Below are 23,752 nucleotides of genomic sequence, written 5' to 3'. Positions count from 1 at the left end.
TGCGAAGTGTTCAGCTGCTCATAGGGACGACTATGGGGAGTGGAGATTATGCATGGGGCATTACCAGGTAGTCGGAACTTGTAACAGCTCAAGCCCACAGTTTGCAATATTGAGGCATCCCCAACCGATGTGCGATCTCACAATTCACCCCTATTCGTGGTCCAGCCTCCCCAACCGATGTGCGATCTCACAATTCACCCCTATTAGTGGTCCAGCCTCCCCAACCGATGTGCGATCTCACAATTCACCCCTATTCGTGGTCCAGTGATGGTTCCCCTCTCCAATCGATGAGAGATCTCACAATCCACCCATCTTCGGAGCCCAACGTTCTTGCTGGCTCTCTTCCTCTCTTTCTAAAACAAAAATGCTAGCTACAACATGACGGAGGCAGTCAATCAATATAGATTGATCCAAAATCTGATTCAAATCCAATATAACACCTATGGGTACATAAGAAATGTATTGAATTGTTTGTTTTTAATGAATAGAACCAATCGCAACTTCGAATATGAAATTCTAAGGGATCAAATTAGAAATAATACTTTGAATCATAGAACTATAATGAAATATACAATCAACCAACATTTATCAAATTTGAAAAATGGTCAGAAGAAATGGTTCGATTCTCTTATTTTGATTTCTCGAGAGATCCATGAATCGGGATCCTATGAGATCTCACAATCCACCCCCTTTGGGACTCACTGTCTTCGCTGGCATACCGCCCAGTGTCCACCCCCTTTAGAGGTCTACTAGGGGAGATTTCCACACCCTTATAAACAATGTTTTGTTTCCCTTTTGAATGAGAAACTTCGTAATAATAGAAAATTAAATAGGTGTTCCCCCGCTTTGGACTCACTGTCTTCACTGGCATACCGCCCAGTGTCCACCCTCTTTAGAGGTCTACTAGGAGAGATTTCCACACCCTTATAAAGAATGTTTTGTTCCCCTTTTGCATGAGAAACTTCGTAATAATAGAAAATTAAATAGGTGTTAGGAACGTGAATGAGGACGAGGAAGACTTTTCCATCACGCCCTACTTAGCGGATATCTCTAAATCCTACCAACTTTTTATAGTTTGGTTATACGTGAAGATAAATGGACCCACTTCATGTAGTCCTAAATATGCATATCGGCGACCAGGCCTATAAAAACAACGTTGTTGCTTTTTTCCCAACCTCCAATATGTCGGGCCAATAGTTGGGCCCAATATGTCTACCTGGCTTAGCCCCAGTAAAGCAAACACATTTGAAGTCCATGGCCCAATATGTCGGGCCCAATATGTTTACCTGGCTTAGCCCCAGTAAAGCAAACACATTTGAAGTCCAAGGCCCAATATGTCGGGCCCAATATGTCTACCTGGCTTAGCCCCAGTAAAGCAAACACATTTGAAGTCCAAGGCCCAATATGTCGGGCCAATAGTTGGGCCCAATATGTCTATCTCATCGACTTGTTGTCCTGCCCAAGTAAAAAATTGTTACAACAGTAAACAAGGCGGTTAAAAATTCGTGGTGCCATTTCCTCTCCTGCCATTCCAAAACCAAATTTACCTTATTTAACGGAAGAACAAAAAGTGGTATAAATATTAGAATTCTCCATTGTCATCCTCAACCCAAGAAAACAACTAAAAATCAACTTTTGTATTGGGTTCCTTCGGAGAAAATGAGGAACACATATCATGAAGGGAAGCTCTTGGCAATGGTGGCTTTCGCCATTGCTGCTGCCATTCTCCAAGCTCGTGCAGCCATTCCAGAGATGAATAAGTCTCAACAATTATCTCGACAGATTCACAAGAAGTTAAAGCTTCTTAATAAGCCTGCCCTCCACACCATCTACGTAACATCTTTCTTTTCACTGCGTTTTTTAATGTTTTTTTTTTCACGTATAATTTTGCATGGGAATTATGCAGACTAAAGATGGAGATATCATCGATTGTGTTGACATTTACAAGCAGCCTGCTTTTGACCATCCCGCTCTAAAGAACCACACCATTCAGGTTCATTTCTTCGTGTTAATCAAATCATTATGTGTATGCCTAATCATATTCTTTACGCTCTTAACCAATGCTTCATATAGATGGAACCCGATTGGGGCGTCGATTGGAAGATGTCGACCGAGCATAACGAGGCCTTTCAGGTATGGCAAAGAAGTGGGAGTTGTCCCAATGGAACCATTCCAATTCGCAGAGTTCGTGAACAAGACTTATTAAGAGCCAATTCTCTTGATAGCTTTGGAAAGAAATTTCCTTATGAAAGCTCCAAACTCGGGAAAGAAGTCAATCGTTCGGTAAGCAAAACCTTCCATAAACATATTTTTGTTTTGGGTTTCAAAATTAAAGTTTAGTTGAGCTAATTGTGTTATAATTTGGTGTTGAATATGACCAGACGGCGATCCTGTATACGGCCGGCTTCAATTACATTGGCGCTTCAGGACAGCTTAATGTTTGGAACCCTAAAGTTGATTTGCCGAGTGATTTCACAGCTTCAAGAATTTGGTTGAAAAATGGGCCTTCGGAAAGATTTGAAAGCGTAGAAGCCGGCTGGATGGTACATTTTTTGTCTTTTTTGGGAAAACAATTTTAAGGACTTGATGAGTTTTAATTTGTTCCTGTTGTTATAGGTTAATCCAAGGTTGTATGGAGATACGAAAACTCGTCTTAGTGTACATTGGACAGTAAGATCGAGGATTTTCATTTATCAGAGCGGTGAGAGAAATTTGAGTATAATTTGTATCTAACATGGAAAAATGGTTAGGTGGACTCCTACCAATCGAAAGGGTGCTTTGACTTGACTTGCAGTGGGTTTGTCCAAACGAACCCGAAAGTGGTGCTTGGTGCAGTCATTGACCCATTGTCGACCAGAGGTGGACAACAGTTCATTATCACGGTCGGTATCTTTCAGGTAACTAATTTTACATGCAACCTACTCCTTCTCCATGATTATTTAATCATAGTAGGTATATATATGGATGCGTGTTAATATTAATTGATGCAGGATCCTCAGTCAAGCAACTGGTGGCTGAAAATGCAAGGGCAACCAGTGGGGTATTGGCCGCCGACGCTATTTGGATACTTGCGCAACAGCGCGACACTGGTGGAATGGGGCGGGGAGGTGTTTAGCTCAAACATAAAGAAAGTGCCACACACGGGGACGGGCATGGGGAGCGGAGACTATGCAGGGGAGCATTACAAGTACGCTAGCTTTGTGAGGCAGCCAAGGATCGTGGACTATTCGCTACAGTTGAAGTATCCGGTGAGAGTTGGAACTTGGGTTGATGAGTATTCTTGCTACTCTGTTGATAATTATCGAAGTACAATCCCAACTGAACCTGTTTTCTTCTATGGCGGTCCTGGACGCAGCCGTGACTGCCATTGATACCATCAAAATCATTTAATAGCGTGGAAAAAGTTGTCCCTTCAATGTGTTTCCTTAATATATCCTCTATCCTTTTTGTAATGTGTTTCCTTAATATATCCTCTATCCTTTTTTTGTAAGTTACTTTAAAAATTGTCTAATACATCTCTAAATTTCCATTATGTGAGCTTTAAATATAAATTTGAGAACTTATTTACTAAACACATAATTCAACCTAAAAATTATCAAACACATTGTGACAATCTCTTTAAGCAATTTCTCGGTCTCATAATTATGAGCCACTAATTGTAGTGTTTGTGTTTGAACGGATGAAGATTTCAATACAAAGTCGAGTTGTTTAGTTCTTTTCTTCAACCGATATGGGATCTCACACACTGCGTCCCTCGTAATTTTGGACGTCAGGGGCTGGGGAAACTTGTAAATGTTAAACCATTGTGCTTACTTCTAATAAATATTTTTTTATTAGATATTTTCTATTTTAGTACAAATTTTCGTAATTAATTAAAGAAAAATCATAACTTTTGTGTTGGGTTTGTTTCGGGGAAAATGAGGAACACAGAACAAGAAGGGAAGCTGTCGGCAATGGTGGCTTTGGCAATTGCTGCTGCCATTCTCGAAGCTCATGCCGCCATTCCGGAGATGAATAATTCTCGACAATTATCTGTGCAGATTCCAAAGCACCCATCTACGTAACATCGCCTTCTTTTAAATATTTGAAAACAATTTAATGCCTTTTTGATCGGTTTTTCACGTATAATATTGCATGGAAATTTGACCATCCGGCTCTAAAGAATCATACCATTCAGGTTCAGTTCTTCATGTTTATCAAATCATATTCTTTACACTCTTAACCAATGCTTGCATATATGCATATAGATGGAACCCGATTGGGGCGTCGATTGGAAGATGTCGGTTGAGCGAGCAAAACGAGGCGTTTCAAGTATGGCAAAGAAGTGGGAGATGTCCCAAAGAAACCATTCCAATTCGCAGAGTTCGTGAACAAGACTTACTCAGAGTCAATTCTCTCGATAGCTTTGGAAAGAATTTTTTTTTATGGAAGTTCCGGCAAAACCTTCCACAAACATATTTTTTATTTGGGTTTCAAAATTAAAGTTTAGTTGATTAATTTGTTGCTAATACCTGGAACCCTAAAGTTGATTTGCCAAATGACTTTACGACTTCAAGAATTTGGTTGAAAAATGGGCCGTTTGAAAAATTTGAAAGCGTAGAAGCTGGCTTGATGGTTCGTTTTATTACTACTATAATGTAAACTTAATTAGTACATGTTTTAACATTTAATTTTAATTTATTTTTGTTGTTACAGGTAAATTGGAGGCTATATGGAGATACAAAAACTCAACTCCGCGTACATTGGATTGTAAAATCGAGAGTCTTCAATTATAAGAACTCATGAGAGAATATTGAAAAATTTTGAATGGAAAAATGGTTAGGTGGATTCATACAAATCAACGGAATGCTTTGATTTAACTTGTCGTGGGTTTGTTCAAACGAACCCCAAAGTAGTACTGGGTGCTGTCATTGATCCCATATCAACCAGAAGTGGACAACAGTTCATTATCTCTGGCGGTATGTTTCAGGTATCTAATTTCATATGGAGTCTTCTCTCCTTCTCCATGAATTACTCAACCGGAATATATTTGCTAAAACCACACAGCTAAATGTTGGTGAAATTCTCTCTTTATAATCATCATATAAATTACCAATGATAGAGAAAAAAATAATAAATAGATATAATAATATGATACTATGTAATGGAACACACACATGTGGTCAAATATGGTACCCATATAATATATGGTCAAATATGGTACACATGCAAAACATTGCTAAATATCTTCAATCATACAACATATTTGTTTGACGCTATTCGGATATCTACGCTGCGCTGGTGGAATGGGGCGGTGAAGTGTTCAACTCAAACGTAAAGAAGGTGCCACACACAGGGACGGCCATGGGGGAGTGGAGATTATCCAGGGAGGCAATACAAGCACGCTAGCTATGTGAAGCAGCCAAGGATCGTGGACAATTCGCTGCAATTGAAGTATCCAAAGAGAGTCGGAACTTGGACTGATGAGCGTTCTTGTTACTCTGCTGATAATTATCAATAAACCTACACTACTGAGCCTGTCTTCTTCTACGGTGGCCCTGGTCGCAATCGTGACTACCATTGATATTATTTAAGCTTTTAACTTTGTTTCCGTTCTAGAGAAGTTGTACAAGAAGCTACTTAAAAGTTTTATTTCTTTATAATATTTGAGTAAAACATATACAAATTTAGAATATTTTAATAGATGCATTTAATTCATGGTTATCCAATATTCTAGCTTAAATATTTTTTATAATATGGAAATTTGGTAGGGGTAATTTAGTAATTTTGTCAAAATCACATTTTATTTGTTACAATTAAAATATGAAACTATTATTGGTTAGAACAGCAAAGCTTCCCCTTCTGCCATTTCTCACCAATTTTTACCTTATTCTCAATTTAAAAATTTATTAACTTCCAAATAGATTAACAAAAAAAATCACATAAATATTTGAAGAAAACAAGGAAAAATCATAACTTTTTTGTGTTGGGTTTGTTTCGGGAAAAATGAGGAACACAGAACATGAAGGGAAGCTGTCGGCAATGGTGGCTTTGGCCATTGCTGCTGCCATTCTCCAAGCTCGTGCAGCCATTCCAGAGATGAATAAGTCTCAACAATTATCTCGACAGATTCACAAGAAGTTAAAGCTTCTTAATAAGCCTGCCCTCCACACCATCTACGTAACATCTTTCTTTTCATTGCGTTTTTAAAAATTTTTTAATGCTTTTTTTTACGTATAATTTTGCATGGGAATCATGCAGAGTAAAGATGGAGATATTATCGATTGCGTTGACATTTACAAGCAGCCTGCTTTTGACCATCCGGCTCTAAAGAACCACACCATTCAGGTTTATATATTTGATCGAATTATTGTTTATAAGTAAGTTACGAGGTGTTTTGAGGTAAACCGAAAATAGAACCATAACGGTTATGTTTAAAGTGGACAATATCATAGTATTGTGGAAATTCGTGGTTTCTAATGATTTTAACATTTTTTAATCGATGTTTGCGTATATGCATGCAGATGAAACCCAATTGGGCTGTCGATCAGAAGATGGCAACGGCCCAAAACGAGTCGTTTCGATCCAATCTATTTCAAGTATGGCAAAAAAGTGGGAGGTGTGTCCCAAAGGAACTATTCCAATTCGTAGGGTTATTAAAGAAGACTTACTAAGAGCCAATTCTTTCAAAAACTTTGGGAAGAAATTTCCTATTGGAGGTTCCAAACTTAGGGGCGGAAGTCAATCGTTCTGTGAGCAAAACCTTCCCTAAACATATTTTTGTTTTGGGTTTCGAAATTAAAGTTCAATTGTTTTATAATTTGGTATTAAATATGAACCAGACAGCAATTTTGGTTACACTAGGGTACAACTACATTGGCGCGACGGGAGAAATTAATGTTTGGAACCCTAGAGTTGATTTGCCAAATGACTTCTCAGCTTCAAAACTTTGGTTGAAAAATGGGCCTTCTGAAAGTTTTGATAGCGTAGAAGTTGGCTGGACGGTTCGTTTTTTTTTTTTTTTTTTTTTTTTAAACTTATAGCAATTGAATGCACTTAGTTAATATATGTTTTAATTTGTTATTGTTGTTACAGGTAAATCCGAGGCTATATGGAGATACAAGAACTCGACTCAACATATATTGGACAGTAAGATTGAGAATTTTCACTTCTAAGAGCATCGAAAAATTTTGAGTATCTAACTTGGAAAAATGGTTAGGTGGACTCCTACAAGTCGACAGGGTGCTTTGATTTAACTTGTAGTGGGTTTGTCCAAACAAACCCTATGGTGGGACTTGGTGGAACCATCGAACCCATGTCGTCAATTTCAGGTGGACAACAGTTCATTATCGCCGTTGGTATCTTCCAGGTATCTAATTTTATATCCAACCAAAGAGTAATGATGGTACGTGTATTATGTTAAGGATTGTTATGAAGTTACGAGAGTTTAGGCTCAAAGTGGAAAATATCGTAAGGGAGTCATAACGGATTGTTAACGTTAATACATTCAGGATCTTCAATCAGGCAACTGGTGGCTAAAGGTACAAAATCAGCCAGTGGGGTATTGGCCGCCGACGCTATTCGGATACTTGAGCCACAGCGCGACGCTGGTGGAATGGGGCGGAGAAGTGTTCAGCTCAGAATTAAAGAAAGTGCCGCACACGGGGACGGCCATGGGGAGTGGAGATTATGCAGGGGCGCACGCCTACTACGCTAGCTATGTGAGCATGCCGAGGATTGTGGACTATTCGCTGCAATTGAAGTATCGAGAGAGAGTCGGAACATGGGCCGATGAACCTACTTGTTACTCTGTTGATAATTTTCAAGAAACTTACATTAGTGAACCTATCTTCTACTATGGCGGTCCTGGTCGCAGCCGTGACTGCCATTGATATCATTTAGGCTTCTCGTGGGTTAATAATGGGGAAATTTTCTTTTGCTAATAAATTGAAAGGCAACAAAATAAATTTATCATTGGTCCGAAAACATTATTTACAAAATAACAATTGAAAATTAAATCAAATGCCCAGCCGGCAACCGGCAGCCGGCAACAGGAAACCGGCGACCGGCAGTCTTCTTATGTACCGACTTCAGCAGCCCTGCAAAATCAAATCAAAAGCCCGTATTCTTATGTACAACGAAAACAGAGTAATTTGTTTATCTCTGTTCATTAAGAAAAAGAAACCCTTTAAAACGCTGAAAATTGCAGAAATCCACCAAAAAGGCCACCGATTTTGAATCCAACGGATGGAATTCACCCTGTCCACATCAGTAGCTCCGAGACCCAGTCGACATCGGGTGTCAATGGCTGCGCCACTGAGTTGTCTTTGCTGAGTTTCGCATACATTTTAGCTCTCAGGTCTCTCCCAGATTCCACTCTTTCCATTGGAGGTTCTTCTTCATAATTCTTCCCCCATAATTCGTAATTCCCGGTGGTCGGAGTCGACGGTGAGCTGTAGAAACCAGAGCCGGAGGGAGAATGCAAATTTTGTCCCTTTTGAACCCCCCATTGAGGGGTTGCTTTCATTTCCCCCATTTGAAGGTTACGCATGGACAAAACGAGCCCATTCATCGAATTAAACGACCCGCCGCCGAGTCGGGGGCAATTCGGCGACATAGGAGGCGAATCGGACGGCGAGGAGACCGGCGGCGTTGATAGAATTGAAGTGGGTGAGGTCAGAAATGACCCATGGGCGAAATAGGAATCGAATGCGAGTGAGTCGCCCGAAACCGGAGTTCTCGGGCTCTGCTGTGACAGAACCCGAAGCTGCCCTGTCGTGTGGGCGAAAAAACAGACACGGCGGCGGCAGGCCAATCCATCCTTACAGGGGTGAGTCCGATACCGAGCGGGATGGAGCCAACATTCGAAAATCCCATGAGCAAGTTCGCAAGAATCCCCTTTCTTGCAATTCCCTTTCCGAAATTCCGGACAAGCCGTGCCGGAATATTGATACTTCCTCGGATCTCTCCGGCGAGCCTTCTCGCCGGGATGGGCATACGGACACTCCGTCCAATCATGCGACCGACCACGTGGGCATCTCCGAATTTTGAACTCAAACATCCGAAAATCGTCACAGGAAAAACCATCAACCGGCGAGTCCGCCGCGTCCACTTCGTCAGAATCAGCCGCAGAGGGAAGGTAACGGTGAATGGCAGAAGAGAAGTCAACACCGGCGCCGATGAAGACCGGCGAGGAAATTCCGGTCATTTGATGGTCTTCAAGTGGGTCCCTGGAGGGGAGTTGAATTGTATGATTGAATCTATATTGTCCGCGGATCATCGTGTTTCAGCCGACTCTGTGAATGAAGAGAAAGGATCGGCTACGAACATATAAACCGATGAAAAGAGAGACCAAATTTTTAACCGTAAGTGGGTTACCGGGTTGGTAAGAGTTGGGTTAACTTAAAACTGCAAATACTAACCCCACCGTTTTAAAACAGTCCCGCTGATTTATTCTAAATAAATAAGGAATAAAGAAGGTTAGGTAAATATAATTAACAAATAACCAAGTTTAATTAGCAATAATTAATCAAATTTTTAGCGATTAATAATTAATCAGTAATCACTACGCATGCACACACGACTAAATGGATCTTTTTTAATAAAGACAAAAACAGTAAATTCTATCTCATGGGTCCCACTCAGAATATCAGCTGCCAGGTGGACAGATATGGTTGTACGGTCAATCCAACTCGTGTCGCAGTGACACAGGTTGGAGTTTCACATTTATCCACGTGGCTGATAGGGCCTGGAGTTGAGAGTGACGTAGCGATGCCTTTAACATTCCATGACTATCCATGTGTATACGTGGCACTACTTGTGGCTTTGTAACAATCCCTGTCTTTTTTTCTTTTTAATTTTATTTTACTTGTTCTAGTGGCGGTTCCCACATCTGCAATAATATTGCTGCTGTTAATACATTATTATATATAATATATTATAAAATAATTAATTTTTTAAGTACGATTTATTAGAAGATTACTACGACTTGGTTATCTCCTTCAGCCGTTCAGTTCCACCTTATGAGCAAGGTAGGTAAGGATCGAGATCCACCGCTAGTAGATATTATCTTTTTTGGACTTTTTCTTTTCGGGCTTCCCCTCAAGGCTTTAAAACGCGTCTACTAGGGGAAGGTTTCCACACCCTTATAAATGGTGGTTTGTTCTCCTCCCCAACCAATGTGGGACATCACAATCCACCCCCCTTTAAGGCCCAGCGTCCTCGCTGGCACTCTTTCCTTCCTCCAATCGATGTGAGACCACTCCCAAATCCACCCCCTTTGGGGCCCAGCGTCTTTACTGGCACACCGTCTCGTATCTACCCTCTTCGAGGAACAGCGAGAAGATTGACACATCGTTCAGTGTCTGGCTCTGATACCATTTGTAACAACTCAGATCCACCGCTAGTAGATATTGTCTTCTTTGAGCTTTTTCTTTCGGACTTCTACTCAAAGCTTTAAAACGAGTTTATTAGGAAAAAGTTTTCACGCCCTTATAAATGGTGGTTTGTTCTCTTCCCAACTAGTGGGACATCACAATTTAATTATAGATTATTATAAATAATAGTTATTTTACTGTTTTCCTAAAATAATTAAATAATCATCTTTCTTAATTTTTTTAAAAAATATATTAAAGTCGCAATTGTATGCAATAAAAGAGTATAACAAAGCTCATTATACTAAAAAGCCCTTAAATAACTTTATTAGATTAATTAAAATCATAAATTAACAATTAATTTGGATATTAGTGGAGTTGGGTTCCAAATCCGAATGATTTTGGCCCATTGTAATCACAAGCAAAATCAACCACATGCGTTACCCTTTTCAAACCCATAGTTACATAATTTTTTTTAATAAAGTTGGGGGACCCACCATTTTATCTATATTTTTTATAATTTAAAGATAAGAACGATATATTTATATTTATAAAATAAAATTTAATAAAACTATGTCTTATAATTATAGGTTAAAGTGGTATTTATATTTTATTGTCTAGAATCTTTAAATTATATTTTGTAATATTTTTTTAATAAACACTAATTTATGAAAATAAATAAAAGAAATAAGAACACACACTTGGGTCTATTTAATGTTTCAACTACTAAATAGTATAAATGGTTACATTTTTTAATTTTTTATTTAGAATTAAAAGACAGAATTTAAATTTTATGTAAGACTAATTAGTTTTTAATTTTTTAATGGGTTGGGCCTGAATCCGGGTTTGGGCCGTTGGTAATATCAATAAGGGTAGCCATGTAATTTTACGTTTAACAATTTTAATTTTTAAATCTCTGTTTTTCTCTTTGATATTATTATAAATACAACTTTTATTTATATATTTTTCAATTTCGTGTATACGGTTGTAACGACCCAGATGATATTATCTTTTTTGGATTTTTTCTTTCGGGCTTCCCCTCAGGCTTTAAAATGCGTTTCTACAGAAAGGTTTCCCCAACCAATGTGGGACATCACAATTCACCCCCATTCGAGGTCTAACGTCCTCTCTAGCACTCGTTCCTTTCTCTAATCGATGTGAGACCGCCACCAAATCCACCCCCCTTTGAGGCCCAGCGTCTTTACTAGCACACTGCCTCGTGTCTACCCCTTTTGGGAAATAGCGAGAAGGTTGGCACATTGTTCGGTGTCTGGCTCTGATACCATTTGTAGCGACCCAGATCCACCGCTAGCCGATATTGTCCTCTTTAGACTTTTCCTCCCAAGACTTTAAAACCAGTTTGCTAGGGAAAGGTTTCTTTTGTTTTCCTCTCGAACTAATGATTAAAAATTATATGGACGAAGGAATAATAAATTTCAATAAATGATAATTTAAAGAATTTTAAATATTATTTACAAACCTTTTTTTTTATTTTTTATTATTATTATTATTTTGTCTGTAAATACAAAATAACAAAAGTTGGCGGGTATCGGAGGAAGAGGAAGTTGCTTCTGGAAGGGTTTTTCTTCAACCTCCTCAGATTCTCTTCGTTTTCAGGTATTCTCAGTCGCACACTCTGCGAACCTCAACCCGTCTCTCTTCTTCGTTTCTGCGGGAAATGTCGCTTTGCTTTGGGACATTATCGATCCAGTTCTAGAATTTCGACCTTTCAAAGCTATTATTAGTTCATTGATATTTCAATTCAGTGTTTCTAAGCTGCTATGATCTAGATTGATTTCAATCGTATCCAAATCCGACTGTCGTGATCTGGAGCTCTTCTGCTTATGTCTAACATGTGTTGATGGTTGCTTAATTAGATCGTCAGTTTTTGCTCCATTCTCTATTAGCAGAGCCTTGCATTGATGTTTTATTGGCATGTGTTTCCATTTGTATTTTATCGAATGCCATTGTTTTTGGATGGAAGTTTCTCCATGTTTATCTGTTAAGCTAAGCCAATGGTTTCAATCGTTGGTGTGTTTTCAAATGATGATGCTAGTGAAGGAAGCTTACAGGTTTCACTCTGGTGTCTGTTAGGCTTTTAATTTGTAGAACAAGGCAAGAAATCGTATCACCTAAGAGAAAGTGCAATTGAACTTGGAGGTTTTCTTCCCATTGATTTTGAATACAAGTTCCCTGTGTGAGCGTTATTGCAATGGTTGAGAGTCATTTATGATATGCTTTTATTTGGTTGGACCTTTCATGTTCGCATACTGAGAATTTCAGTGAGAAAATACCATGATTATTTGCCGCCTGTTTCTTGAAAATTAATATTACATTATGAACTTTCCGTTTGGGTTTTTTTCTGAGGCAGTGCTTTCAAAACTGGTCCAATGTGGAAATTGTACTTACATTTTCATTTCCATCAGGAAGGATGGCGGTACGCTCTCGTTGTATGTTCTCTGAAATTTGGTCTCAAATGTGGAGGCATAATCGAGCAGTTGAATGGGCAGATTTAGGCTTTGTTGGTTTCTGTCCTGAAAGACAGATTTCTGTTTGGAATGGACGCTCCAATCAGCTTGAGGATATGGGCATCAAATAGGGAAAGCCAAATCTTATTTGTTTCTCAAGTGAACCATGAGGATCTGGGTAAATTGAGTTTAGAAGTCACATCCCCGATTCACTTTTCATCTAATATGAACTTTTGGGTGCCCAATATGAACTTTTGGATGACCCACCACCTAACTTCTAATTGCCAGAAGTTTGTACTATCACATATCTTGTAAGCCAATTCTTCTGGTAATCAAGGAGGCCAAGAACCAAAGCAAGAGGTCGGCTTTTATCGTGGATTAGGAAACACAGAACAGTCTTAACGCTTCCATTTTAATTCAAGCATATAGGGGCACTAGCATTGCTCCAATCTGCAAGAAAAAGCAAAATATGACAACCCTTTTGATAGTATTCAAATTGGAATTGCTTGACGGAAGCTAATTGCTGCCAATTGCTCATTTGTTTAATGAGCAGAGACTTAAATTGTTTGTTTGGTTGGATGTCTTGGCTTTCCTTAGAATTTACTTGTAAATCTGATTAGTTCGTATAAATGAGGAAGGCATGTGCCTGCTGCTTCACAAGCCGATCTCCCAACTTCAATCATCAGAATCCCAACAGTGACAAGCCTTCTCAGGTGCTAGTCCGCCTTCTATCTCCAAGAAATTCTCTCTTTTAACTAATTAGACGTCTTTTACTGTTTCCTTCTTATCTGATAAAATTTGTTTTGCATTTGAATTTGGCTAGAGTGCTGTTGTGACCATGGAAACCACCCCGAAGAACAATGCTAATGATGTTTCAGGGGTACTGATTTGTTTCACCATTTTGTTATACCGGGATCTGTTTGTATAATCTGACATTTTTAGTGATCATTCTGATAAAAGGGATATATGAACTTTTATTCTTATTAGAGTTTTGATTATTTAGATGGTTTCCTGGATCTCCTTCCTACGCTACTCTCATATTTTTATGACAGGCTGTCGAAGAGAACTCGGCCAAACTAAGTCCTCCACGTGCTGCTAATATCTTACTGAACCATGACTTCTCAATGGGACTGCAACATTGGCACCCCAATTGCTGTAATGCAACTTTGGCCGAGTCAAATTATGAGGAGGAAGCATCCATCAATTCACGTGTTAAGTATGCTGTTGTGACGGATCGGAATGAATGCTGGCAGGGACTGGAACAGGAAATCACCAACAAGATTTCCCCAGGTATTACTTATTCAGTTTCAGCAAATGTTGGAGTGTCAGGATCTCTTCATGGATCTGCTGATGTCCTAGCAACTTTAAAGCTAGTACATGGAGATGCTGCTACTAGCTATTTGTGCATTGGAAGGTAACTGACTTTATTGTCCCATTTCTAATATTTGTCCGTAAGATGGAAATAACTGGAGTTGAAGAACTAATAGATAAAAGTGCATGCAGAACTTCTGTGTCGAAGGAGAAGTGGGAGAAGTTGGAAGGGACATTCTCCCTTCCGACCATGCCAGACCGTGTTGTATTCTATCTGGAAGGGCCTTCTCCAGGCATTGATTTGCTCATACGGTCAGTCAAGATTACCTGTGCTGGTCCAAATGAATTGGAGGTAATTTCTTCATATTTAAACTAACCTCATCCTTCTTAATTGAGTAAGCAAATTCAGAAATCCTGTTGTCTGCCTAAGCTTTCTTATCACCCTCCGTATCCAAAACTTCAATGGAATTTAACGTCTATGGTTCTTATGTGGATCGTTGTCTTTCAAATTAAATTGCTGCTTTTCTATCAGCGAAAAATTGAGTCTGTGTTTGATTTTAACTTAACTCTCTCTTCATGACTATCAATCCGAGAAGGCTGGAAGTGCCAATGCTGACGATGAGAATATTATTCTAAACCCAAGATTTGATGATAACCTCAACAATTGGTCTGGAAGAGGATGCAAAATTGCTCTGCACGATTCAATGGGAAATGGAAAAGTTCTTCCACAGTCTGGTAAGTATTTTGCCTCTGCAACTGAGCGCACACAGAGCTGGAACGGGATTCAGCAGGACATCACAGCAAGGGTGCAGCGAAAGCTTGCCTATGATGTGGCTGCTGTTGTTCGTGTATTTGGCAACAATATCACCACTACTGATGTACGGGCTACTTTATGGGTGCAAACACCAAATTCTCGTGAACAATACATCGGAATTGCCAAGTTAGTTTCTCAATTTATCTTTTGCACCTTGATACAAATAAACTTGTGCAATTTATGAAGAAACTGAAAGTTGATTGATTTGGTGAAGTGTGAAGGCAACAGATAAGGACTGGATACAATTACAGGGAAAGTTTCTTTTAAATGCTTCCCCGTCAAAGGTTGTCATCTATATTGAAGGTCCACCTTCAGGAGTTGATATTCTCATTGACAGTTTTGTTGTCAAGCATGCACAAAAGATTCCTCCTTCACCTCCACCAATTGTTGAGGTTGCTTGAATGAACAACTGCAAATCAATTTTAGGAATTTCCATACTTGAATTAATGTGTGAGTTTCAGGCTAATTGTTCTTGGTTTATATCGTGCAGAATCCAGCCTATGGAGTCAACATAATCGAGAACAGCAATCTAAGTAATGGCACCAATGGATGGTTTCCCCTTGGAAGTTGTACACTAAGTGTTGGAACGGGGTCGCCTCATATCGTTCCTCCTATGGCCCGAGACTCCCTTGGCCCTTCTGAACCTCTTAGTGGCCGCTACATCCTTGTGACAAATCGCTCGCAGACTTGGATGGGTCCTGCTCAGATGATAACTGATAAGGTGAAACTCTTTCTAACATACCAAGTCTCTGCTTGGGTAAAGATTGGCTCCGGGGCAACTGGTCCACAGAATGTCAATGTTGCACTTGGAGTGGATAACCAATGGGTCAATGGAGGGCAAGTCGAGATCAGTGATGCTCGATGGCATGAAATTGGGGGTTCCTTTAGGATTGAGAAGCAAGCAGCAAAGATTATGGTTTACATACAAGGTCCTTCTCCAAATGTCGACTTAATGGTCGCGGGACTTCAAATTTTCCCTGTTGACCACCATGCAAGGTTAAGATATTTGAGGTCACAGACAGATAAGGTAAAGTTTAGACACACACACACTGTCACGTATTAGGAAGAAATTATAAAATTTTAATACCGTAAGAATGGAATCTGGCGTCTTGGTGCAATATTCTTGGCATGAAGTATTATGCTCCTCCTAACATATAGTAAATGCATTGGTCATATAGTTTGATCTGCAATATTAGTTTTTAGTGTTCCTCGATTCTTCAGGTTTCGTTTTATGCATCATGATCTTAACTTTTCTTGGTTCCAACAACCTATTATGTTGACATATCATTAAGCAAGCGAATGCTGAATATGCTTTTATCATTTTAATTTGGACAACTGCAGGTCCGCAGGCGTGACATCACCCTCAAGTTCTCAGGATCTAGCTCAAGTGGCTCGTTTATAAAAGTCCGACAAATGCAGAACAGTTTTCCTTTTGGGACTTGTATTAGTAGATCAAACATTGACAACGAAGATTTTGTCAAATTCTTCGTGAAGAATTTTAACTGGGCTGTGTTTGGAAATGAGCTCAAGTGGTATTGGACAGAGTCGCAGCAAGGAAAATTAAACTATATGGACGCCGATGAGTTACTGGATTTATGCAAGAGCCACAACATAGAGACTCGTGGTCACTGCATCTTCTGGGAAGTGCAGGACACCGTACAACAATGGGTTCAATCCTTGAACAAGAATGATATGATGGCTGCCGTTCAAAACCGCCTTACAGGACTATTGACACGCTACAAGGGAAAGTTCAAGCACTATGATGTCAACAATGAGATGTTGCACGGATCATTCTATCAAGATCATCTCGGCAAAGATATTCGAGCGGACATGTTCAAGAACGCTAACAAACTCGATCCATCAGCTCTCCTATTCGTGAATGACTATCACGTCGAGGATGGATGTGACACCAGATCTTCTCCAGAGAAGTACATCCAGCAAATTCTTCAACTCCAAGAGCAAGGCGCTCCAGTGGGAGGAGTTGGGATCCAAGGGCATATCGATAGTCCAGTGGGACCAGTTGTTAGTTCTGCTTTAGACAAAATGGGAATTCTTGGCCTTCCAGTCTGGTTCACAGAACTCGACGTGTCGTCCATCAATGAACACACAAGAGCCAATGATTTGGAAGTGATGCTTCGAGAAGCTTTTGCTCACCCTGCAGTAGAAGGTATAATGCTATGGGGATTCTGGGAGCTGTTCATGAGCCGGGACAATTCTCATTTAGTGAATGCAGAAGGCGACATCAACGAAGCTGGCAAACGATACCTTTCTCTGAAACACGAATGGCTTTCTCATGCAAGTGGACAGATGGATGAGAAAAATGAATTCAAATTTCGAGGGTTTCAGGGAACATACAACGTGCAGATTGTTAATGGCAGCTCTAAGAAGATCACAAAGACATTTGTGGTGGAAAAGGGGGATGCACCTGTGGTGATATCTATAGATCTGTGAAGCTGCACTGCCTTTTCATTTCCAAAGATGTGGGGTTATAAAAATAAAAAGTTTCCCAATTATGATGTGTGTGTGATTTGTAATCTGTAAGTTCCAATGAAAATGATAAATACACGTGTGCTATTGTCGGTTTGGTTGTGAAGTTGTGCTGATGATGACATGGACAATCCTTAAGACCTGTTGAATCGTTTTTAACTCTGGGCCCAATTAAGGAAAAGAATTGGGCCGGAGTGAGGTATAGGCCCAGGAGGAGTATAGAAAGAAATAAATCCGAGGCTCCTTTGTATTGTAGAGTAACGTTTGTGAAGTGGCAGTAGTAAAAAGGGAGGGCCCCAAAGAGCATCAAATCAAAGTGATGGGAGAAAGGTTTGTGGGTAAGTTCCTTTCCTTTCCTTTCCTTTCCTTTGTTTGTTTCTTTGTTTGTGTATCTGAAAGGGTAAAGAAAGAAGATTAAGGGTGAAGGAAAGGGACCCAGAAAGAGTCCCATCGTTGTCCCTAAATACCTGGTTCAGGTGGAGCCCACGCCCCACATGGGTGTATGACCCCACCACGTATTTGTTCGGTGGTTTTGATTTGTATTGGTAATTGAATGGCAAGTGGGTAAGAGCCAGGATGATGGGCGGAGTTGAAGAAGAAGAAGAGAGATAGAGACTGATGGGTTTAGGTTTGGATATTTTAACAGCTCTATCGCATTTAGTCCCACGGTTTTAAAACGTCTTTGTTAGAAGAAGTTTTTATACTCTAAATGTTTCGTTTCCTTCTTCCAATGGAATTTCAAAATCCATCCCCCTTAGAAACTTAACGCGATAGCTGATTTGGAAAGTGAAGAAGAAAGTGAAATAAAAGAGAGGGGTGGTGGTGGAGTGGAGTAGCAGTAGCAGTAGTAATTGTTGTGTTGGAGAAACAGACCCCGCGGTGTTCTCGCGCGCCTTCCCCTCTTCCCTAACACTGACACAACCACCACCCACACTGCCACTTTTCTCTTCATTTCCATTATCATTCAAATATACTCTTTACTTTTTAAATTCAAATTGGTTCATGCCTTCATTTCCAAACAAAAAAAAGTCTTATACACCACCCTAAATTTGTACGTATTGAAAAAGATTTTTAAGTCGTGGATGTGCAAGATGCATGCCTATTGAGGAAATAGTCTTTCAGGTCGAGGTCAACGAGGAGACTTCTCAATTCCTTTACTTTTCCGTTACTTCTAAACTATGACACTTGTGTTTTCTCTCGAGTTCGATCGTTTTCAAGCCCATTCTGTATTGGGTTTGTTCTTGATTTTCTTTCCTTTTTTGTGTTTAGGGTTAAAAGGTAAAAAAAATTACAGTAAAATTACATTATTTTGGAATTACTCTTAACTTTTAAAATAATTGCTAATCATTGTAATTTGGTAAATTTTTATTTTAAATTTGTAACATTATTATAATATTTGGTAAAATAATATCTTAATGACTAGTCATATATAGAAGCTGATTGAAATTTTTTAAAACTAGTTGATAAATATGTCAGTTTTTTTTTTCTTTACTTTTATTATATTATTACAAATATAATACAACTTAAAACACAGGGACCCATATTATTTTTCTGAATCAATATTATATTTATAAAGTATTAAGAGGCCATTATTTTAACCCCTTTCACTTTTGTACCATTTTCACCTTTAAATGTTTAAATAAATTATTTGTTATTTTTTTAACTCAAAAATAGTTTTGTCGTTTCCGTTAATTTTAAATATTTTGAAATTTGGCACTTATGTCACCGCATCAACTTCAAATACTTAGTTACATGAATATTTTATTCTATACATAAACAAAAAATAAAAATAATAAATTAATTAATTAAAAAAAATCGCATTAAACCTTTTAAATGACATTTTTTTAAAAAAAACTTATACTATTTGTAAAAGAATGGTTAAACGTTTAGATATAAATGTACAATAAATAAGAAAGTCTTGGACATTGAAATATATTAAATATTAATAAAACTGATCAAAAGGACGAATTATGACTTGGTGGGTCCCGCCTCAATTCTTCTCCAAAACATTTTTCTATAATTCACTTTTATATATTTAAACCCTATTTTATTTAAAGAATTTCATCCCATATCATTACCTATTTTCATAATCAATAAAGTTTAATAATTAAGGAATTAATGATTGCGTATACGTTACTGTGTCAATTAACTTAATTAACTATGCTGCCTAATTTACTTTGCAATTAGTTTAAAGGTATAATTAAGGAATTAATTGTAATCACTTATGCCCATCATTTTGATCATGATTTCGAAATTTGGATTCGTACCCGCGTGCCCCAACATTCCCGTACACCTCCTCCAATACTTCCTTCTAACATTCCCACAAAACAACACGAGTCTTAAATAGTATCTACCTAGGAGAGGTTTCCACACCGTTATAAGAAATGTTTCATTCTTTTCTTCAACCGACGTAGGACCTCACAATCCACTCCCTTAAAAGTCAGCACCCTTGTTAGCACACCTCTTTGTCGATAATGTCTTATTTGTGATTTTCCTTTTAAGAGCATCTATGGAGAGGATCTAGTCTGGTTCCCATCAATACCTTCAAATACGACAATTTCTAATTTGGTGATTAAGAAAGAAAAAGTAATATATCTGGAGGGAATATAAGGGCAGTAAATAGGGGTGGCCGTTATGTTGCCAAATATCGACAAAAAGAGTTGGTAGACTGTTAAAACATGTCCTACAAATATCAAACATGAAATTGAAGCCTTAAATGTATGGGTGTGACACACATATGAGACACTAACAGCTCATTTCATATGATATGATTCTAAGAAAAGACGCCATGATTTGATTCTCGAAAGGCCTCAAACTCAAACGCCATCCCCCAATCTAACTCTTTCTCGTATTCTAAACTACGAATCTTTGAACCATCAACTGCATCATAATATGTCACGATATCTCATGAATTTAGTTAGCTCACATAAACATAAGTTTAATTGTGAATTTTAAAACTAATTAAAATACGATGTTTTAGGGTAAATTATCGACAGCTTGGTCAACACCTCACCGGACGTGAAAACGTTGTCTTATTCTATTCAACTCAAATGACAAACCATTCCATGAGGCATTACTTTTGTTTTGCTATCCCATTACATACTTTCATATAATCAACAACTAATAATAACGACCTAAGTAATGGCCACGTGATTAAATGAAAATAATTGATGTATTTGAAATAGAATATTATAAATATTTCGAAAGTACATAAATAAACGGAGAACACATCTAAATGAGAGTGATTCTGAGAATAGGATAACTAAGAAATATTCAAAACAATTGAAAGTTATTATATATATCAACAATATGCACCTTTATTTTCAATGGCTCAACGATAGAAACTCTATAATTAAGCATGTTTTGCTTAGAGCAATTCTTGTCGAGAATTGTTGGGAGTGAGTCCGATGTTGGTTGGTTTAGGAAATGATCATGGGTTTACAAGTAAAGGGATACATCTTTATTGGGATGAAGCCTTCTAGGGAAGCCCAAAACAAAGCCACGAGAGCTTATGCTCAAAGTAGACAATATCATACCATTGTGGAAAGTCGTGATTCCTAACATGGTATCAGAGTCATGCCCTAAACTTAACCATGACAATAGAATCCTCAAATATCGAACAAAGATTGTGAGCCTCGAAGGTGTAGTCAAAAAGTTATTAAAGTGTGTACTTTGTTCGAGAGCTCCAAAGAAAGGAGTCGAATTTCAATTAAGGGGAGGCTGTTCGAGAGTTCCATAAGCCTCAAAACAACATACAGAAGAAAAAAAAAAAAAAAATTCCGGAAGTGAATTAAGGTAGGAAGAGAGTTAAATTTACAGCGAAGGTTGATAGAGGTGGCAGAGGAGAGAGAGAGGTAAAGGTAGAGGCAATTGGGAAATGGGGAAAAAATGAAGGGAAAAAACACCTGGGGATGGAGCGTATTGACCATCAGTACAGCACGTATTATAATAAGGAGCATGGGGAAGGTGCGAGAGAAGAAGGAACAGCACGCACCCACTGCGCTCTACAGTGCACAGCCCAAACATGGAGTGAAGTAGTAGTAGTAGTAGTTACCAGTCCCTGACTTGTCTTTTCCCAACGCTTCAAACCCTAAGCGCAGCCCAGGCCCCGTTTTTAGCGCGCGACTTTCGGGACTTCCCTGGGGCTTCCCATCCAATCCTCCAAACGCCCACCCATTTTCCTTTGCCTTTTCCCTTCCTCGGCAGTCGGCCCCCTACCCCCTTCCCTTACCATGCACGTGCCTTCTGGTCACCGCCTACAGTGCTCCCTTATAATGGATATCCACTCCGCCAACTTCCCCCCCTTTTAGTTCAACCACGACACCGATATAAATGTCCTCAATATATTATGCTTATTACCCATATATTTCAATAATTTCTTTAATTATGAGGCTTGTTTTGTATATTGAATTAAAATATCCATGTGGGTATAAACCACATGATTGTGCTTAATCATTAATTTGGTTACCCACGAAAAGAGCACACACGCAGCCTAAACAGACTCCCACAGCTCAATGGAGATTGACTTGTCTAACTGTTTGTATCATTTTAATTGCTGCCGCTAAGGATTCAGTCCGCGATCAGGGAGCGGCCGCCGGAGGAAAGTAGCCTCGCATCACCCTCATGTCTCATCGTTTCGTGTTAATTATCGCTAAACTACGAGATCGTGCTTTTGATAGAGGGAGAGACATGGAAATGGCATTCAAGTATCGGGCTTATTGCGGGTGGTAGTACCAAAAGTAGAGGCAAGTTTGATTGTATTCACACGTAGCAATCAATATCCTTGCATCCACATGTAGCAATCAATATCAATAATCAAAGTGTATATCTCAGACTACAAAATCTCTAATAGAAGTGTCTCCTAAATGTCACTCAACAAATACAAAATGATACTTTAACTCAATCAAACTCAATACTCTCAACCATCTTAGACAACCCTTTATATAGGGATGATTCAAGTCTTATGAACATGTTATAAATTTAGAAGAGAGTTAAGACAATACATCTTCATGACAATTTACAATACGGGCGACTTTCATACTTCAAATTTTAGGACTTTGTCTGTAACACAGCTCAAATTCACCGCTAGCAAATGTTATCTGCATTGGCCCGTTACATATAGTCATCAGTCTTACAATTTTAAAACGTGTCTACAAGAGAGAGATTTAGGATTTAGATTTCTACGTCACTATAAAAATATTTTGTACCCTTTTTCGACTAACATTTGATCTGACATGGGCTATAAAGGATGTTGACTTTGATTAGAGAGACAAAATCTTTATATTGGCAACATACTAATGGATTATGGGTTTGACTACGTCTCCTAGTTTCAAAATTCAACCATAGTGAAGCAATAATACACCCCAAGTTGATTAATTAATATTTAACAATGAATCAATGTTCTTACAACTCATCATTCTTACTAATACTTCTCTTTAATAAAAATTTAGACGTTATAAAAAAAAGTTGCTCATAAAAAGACTTTCTAACAAAAAGATAATGCCCCAAATTTTGAAATGATGTTGACAACAATCACCAATAAATATTACTAAAAACTTTATTTTTTTATTTTTAAACAGAATCTTTATCAAATGGAAATATTAGTTTATTTAATTAAAAAAGTAATCCAATCACTATGTGTTTTATTTATTTAAATATCATATTCTCAGAATGAAGAATGTTTTTTTTTTTTCTTTTATCAATGCAAAATTTAGCTAAAAGATATTTCAAGAAATAAATAAATAATGAAGAAAAAGCGAAGATTATAGGATTGATTCTATAAACGACATGTACTTGTTGGAAAATTTATTTATTCGAGGAAAATAATAAAACAAATGACAGGACATGAAAATAGAAATTGCTTTAATTAAATGTACTTTTGGTTGTCATATTTATAAAAACTAAAAATAAAAAGGAAAAAAAAGGGTCTTGGTTCATTCGAAGAACACCCAATTTAGTAATTCCAACAATTAATTAATTAAGTATCAGATATGTTTTTTTTTAATTTATAAAAAAAAAATGTTTCAAATCAATAATAGTCTCCTTAATTACTTAATATTTTATTTAAAATTTTAAAATTCTAACAAAAAAAAAAAAAAAAAAAACATAAAATCTGATTTTTTGTAAAAAGCTTCCAATTTTCCCTTTTTTTTATCAAAATTTTTTCAGAAAATTTCATCATATACCCATTTATGAAAAGAAGATGGGCTCTCCTTGATCATGGAGCACAACCCATTTGAGTTTCTTGCCGGCGAGTTCTCACCCCATGTGGCGGCGGCGTTTCACAATTAGGGTTTTTTTTTTTTTTTTTTTTTTTTTTT

General features: G+C 38.1%; 3 protein-coding genes and 1 pseudogene across 7 annotated transcripts; 3 read left to right on the top strand and 1 right to left on the bottom strand.

Moving 5' to 3' along the window:
• Window positions 1-1,624: 1,624 nt before the first annotated feature.
• LOC111446539 lies at window positions 1,625-21,706 on the top strand. 2 transcript variants are annotated; one of them, XR_002711090.1, is made up of 9 exons: window positions 1,625-1,833; window positions 1,907-1,993; window positions 2,074-2,283; window positions 2,382-2,543; window positions 2,617-2,670; window positions 2,751-2,897; window positions 2,991-3,419; window positions 19,306-19,309; window positions 21,695-21,706. XR_002711090.1 is itself a non-coding variant. In XM_023085390.1 (7 exons), the coding sequence occupies exons 1-7, from the start codon at window positions 1,660-1,662 to the stop codon at window positions 3,369-3,371; spliced, it is 1,215 nt and encodes a 404-aa protein (XP_022941158.1). In that variant the 5' UTR covers window positions 1,625-1,659; the 3' UTR covers window positions 3,372-3,448. The 2 variants fall into 2 exon arrangements, 1 of the variants encoding a protein (XP_022941158.1); XM_023085390.1 differs by lacking the exons at window positions 19,306-19,309; window positions 21,695-21,706 and having other exon boundaries at window positions 2,991-3,448.
• LOC111446541 lies at window positions 5,976-7,950 on the top strand (annotated as a pseudogene).
• On the bottom strand, window positions 7,941-9,360 carry LOC111446540 (zinc finger CCCH domain-containing protein 20-like). Its single transcript, XM_023085391.1, has one exon. The coding sequence runs from the start codon at window positions 9,257-9,259 to the stop codon at window positions 8,234-8,236; it is 1,026 nt and encodes a 341-aa protein (XP_022941159.1). The 5' UTR covers window positions 9,260-9,360; the 3' UTR covers window positions 7,941-8,233.
• LOC111446538 (endo-1,4-beta-xylanase A-like) lies at window positions 11,895-17,570 on the top strand. 4 transcript variants are annotated; one of them, XM_023085387.1, is made up of 9 exons: window positions 11,895-11,969; window positions 12,779-13,533; window positions 13,644-13,700; window positions 13,873-14,234; window positions 14,324-14,483; window positions 14,728-15,071; window positions 15,160-15,337; window positions 15,436-15,972; window positions 16,287-17,570. In XM_023085387.1, the coding sequence occupies exons 2-9, from the start codon at window positions 13,450-13,452 to the stop codon at window positions 17,394-17,396; spliced, it is 2,832 nt and encodes a 943-aa protein (XP_022941155.1). In that variant the 5' UTR covers window positions 11,895-11,969; window positions 12,779-13,449; the 3' UTR covers window positions 17,397-17,570. The 4 variants fall into 4 exon arrangements, with proteins under 4 accessions (XP_022941155.1, XP_022941157.1, XP_022941156.1 ...); XM_023085389.1 differs by having other exon boundaries at window positions 11,955-11,969; window positions 12,783-13,533; XM_023085388.1 differs by lacking the exon at window positions 11,895-11,969 and adding an exon at window positions 11,979-12,232 and having other exon boundaries at window positions 12,783-13,533.
• Window positions 21,707-23,752: the final 2,046 nt, after the last annotated feature.

This window comes from Cucurbita moschata, unplaced genomic scaffold, assembly GCF_002738365.1.
Source record: "Cucurbita moschata cultivar Rifu unplaced genomic scaffold, Cmos_1.0 Cmo_Scf00008, whole genome shotgun sequence".
Classification (NCBI taxonomy): Eukaryota; Viridiplantae; Streptophyta; class Magnoliopsida; order Cucurbitales; family Cucurbitaceae; genus Cucurbita; species Cucurbita moschata.
This window is presented reverse-complemented; position numbering and strand designations above follow the sequence as displayed.

What these genes read in the sequence shown, in the direction of transcription:
- LOC111446539 (XM_023085390.1), top strand. Translation starts at nt 1,660, where the DNA reads ATGAGGAACACATATCATGAAGGGAAGCTCTTGGCAATGGTGGCTTTC. An exon ending in GGAAAGAAGTCAATCGTTCG is followed by an intron (nt 2,284 to 2,381) that starts GTAAGCAAAACC and finishes GAATATGACCAG; the next exon opens with ACGGCGATCCTGTATACGGC. An exon ending in TCACGGTCGGTATCTTTCAG is followed by an intron (nt 2,898 to 2,990) that starts GTAACTAATTTT and finishes TAATTGATGCAG; the next exon opens with GATCCTCAGTCAAGCAACTG.
- LOC111446540 (XM_023085391.1), bottom strand. Translation starts at nt 9,259, where the DNA reads ATGATCCGCGGACAATATAGATTCAATCATACAATTCAACTCCCCTCC.
- LOC111446538 (XM_023085387.1), top strand. Translation starts at nt 13,450, where the DNA reads ATGAGGAAGGCATGTGCCTGCTGCTTCACAAGCCGATCTCCCAACTTC. An exon ending in AGCTATTTGTGCATTGGAAG is followed by an intron (nt 14,235 to 14,323) that starts GTAACTGACTTT and finishes AAGTGCATGCAG; the next exon opens with AACTTCTGTGTCGAAGGAGA. An exon ending in CAATACATCGGAATTGCCAA is followed by an intron (nt 15,072 to 15,159) that starts GTTAGTTTCTCA and finishes GATTTGGTGAAG; the next exon opens with TGTGAAGGCAACAGATAAGG.